The sequence below is a fragment of the Arachis ipaensis genome, chromosome B05 (genome assembly GCF_000816755.2).
Source record: "Arachis ipaensis cultivar K30076 chromosome B05, Araip1.1, whole genome shotgun sequence".
NCBI classification, from domain to species: Eukaryota; Viridiplantae; Streptophyta; class Magnoliopsida; order Fabales; family Fabaceae; genus Arachis; species Arachis ipaensis.
In genome coordinates, this window is record NC_029789.2 from 148,687,313 (window position 1) to 148,689,581 (window position 2,269).

General features: G+C 34.1%; 1 protein-coding gene across 2 annotated transcripts in view; it reads right to left on the reverse strand.

Moving 5' to 3' along the window:
- LOC107644956 (ethylene-responsive transcription factor ABR1) overlaps nucleotides 867-2,269 on the reverse strand; it is a 2,438-nt gene continuing 1,035 nt past the window's right edge. The window contains exon 2 of one of the 2 annotated variants that reach the window (XM_016348933.2): nucleotides 867-1,705. In XM_016348933.2, coding sequence (XP_016204419.1) covers nucleotides 870-1,705 — 836 coding nt within the window. In that variant the 3' untranslated portion in view covers nucleotides 867-869. The remainder of the gene's footprint in view (nucleotides 1,706-2,269) is intronic. The other variant, XM_021103359.1, reaches the window with a different exon arrangement.

The window sequence follows — 2,269 nt, forward strand, 5'->3', positions numbered from 1 at the left end:
ATATACACAAATACATTGATGATTGATTTCAATAATTAATTTTGGTGTAGGAATAGTGTTTTTGATATTTTTATTTGCCAAACTACTTATTTCTTTATTATATAACAGTTTTATGTTTTAATATCTTTAATTTTATTTTATTTTATTTGTTTATTTTGCTATTTTAATTTCTTTAAATTATGAGACATTTTATTAGGTAAGTATTCTTTAAATGTGAAGTGACCTGTTTGGCTATTTCTACTCCTGTAGGAAATAATTTACATACATTGCCTTCAATTTAATTAATTAATATATACCAGAATTTCGTATTTATTAAATAATACATAATTTGGCGTTAAAAGATTAACTATTATTAACTTTCAATTTTACATTAATCATTATTTAATTTTTCAGTGTAAGATGAGTTAATCCAAACAGTATTGATTGTAACAAATGTATATAGTATCACTCTTAATCAGTAAGATTAGAATATATCAAATGTATCACTATAACACAGAAAGATAAAGAATAATCATCATGATGATAACTAAGTCACAACCAAATATATTACTAAACAAAAAAAGATTTTAAAGTATACAAATAATTTTTTTTAATAAAATATCTATGGCTGTAGAGTGGATAGCAGACAAGGTTATATAAAAAGCTATGGGTTTCTACATCTTTCTACGGATAATGAGAAAAAATGTTAACAACTTGACATCATATATTCATATCCATCTTATACAATACACAGAATCAAATTAACACCTTTGAACCCAAGTGCTGCTTTGTCTTTTCCTTCAAACTCTTTATCATACAAATACAAATACCCAAGTACTTTAACGATAAGAAATTCGCCAATGAATTATAGTTCAAATGGTATAATCTTTTCAACCAGGTGGTGGTGGATAGCCACTGGTATCTGACCAAGTTGAAGGGAGAAAGTTTAACCCGCCGGAACCGTCTCCGCCGCCGTGAGGTTGGTTTCCCGGTGGCCGGAAAAACACCATTTGCTGACTAGGAAACAGGGGAAGTGAAGCAGAGGAAGGTTGAGCAGAAGCTGAAAACACCGAAGCTGGTGGCACAACTGAAGAAGAAGAAGATGATGATGAAGAAGATTGAAGCGCCGCCAATTGTGAATTATAGTACAACTGTTGTAACAAATTCGAAGGTGGTTGATTAATTTGTTGTTGTTGATGTTGTTGAAAATCACCAGAACTCTGAAGAAGCAGAGAATATTCCAAATAGTCTCTGATCTCATTGTTTCCCTGAAACTGTGGCTGCTGCTGATGAACCAATGGTGGTGGTGGTGGTGGTTCTGGATGGTACATCTGCGGCGGAGGGTGGCGGAAATGTGTGGTGGCGGTGGTTGTGGCGGCGGAGGCAGAGAAAGGTGGTTGAATTGGGCGTGGCACTGCTCTTACATTCTCTGGAAAATTGAGTTTTGCTCTGTTTCCTCTGAATCTCAATGCGGCTTCGTCGTAAGCTCTTGCGGCGGCTTCCGCCGTGTCGAATGTTCCGAGCCACACTCTTGCCGCCTTGTGTGGATCTCGAATCTCCGCTGCCCATTTTCCCCATGGCCTTTGCCTAACTCCTCTGTACCTTCTCCTTCTCTCCCCTGTTTCTTCATAGGATGCCGCTTCGCTCGACGGCGTTGCCGGTGTCATGGTGGTTACGGTGGCTGCCGTGGCCGCCGTGGTGATGGAAGAAGCTTCTTCTGTCACTGCTTTATAAGAAAAAAAAATATATAAGATTATCCAATTTTTTCCTTAAAATTAATTTTTTTAGAATTATTAATTAATAATTTAGTCAAATTATTTATGAATTGGCTCGAGTTTAAGTTTAATAAAGTGATCATGAAATTGCACCACTATATGTAAATTATATTTTTAATAAAACGTGTATGAAATGAATTAATGAAGTGAGGGAAGTGTGAAAGGTGATTAACATGCAGCACCACTAACTTCATTAGCAACTAATGTTAATCTTAACGAAATTTCTCAGAAAATGCCATTGTTCAATTAGTTGCATAATCATGTTCTATAGTTCATTAATCTATTCCCAGTATTAAAAAATGGAAGAAAACAATTCATGAGAAAAGTGTTTATGCATGCAATATAAAATAAGTCATTGTAGTCCCATGACCTAAATGGGAGACAGAATTGCAATATATATAACCCAGTAGTGTTATCCTTCAAGTATCCCTAATATTAAATACACAATATCTAAAATTACATAATATTAAATTATTTCAAGTATTCTAATGCTAATTAATAAATATTAGATAAAA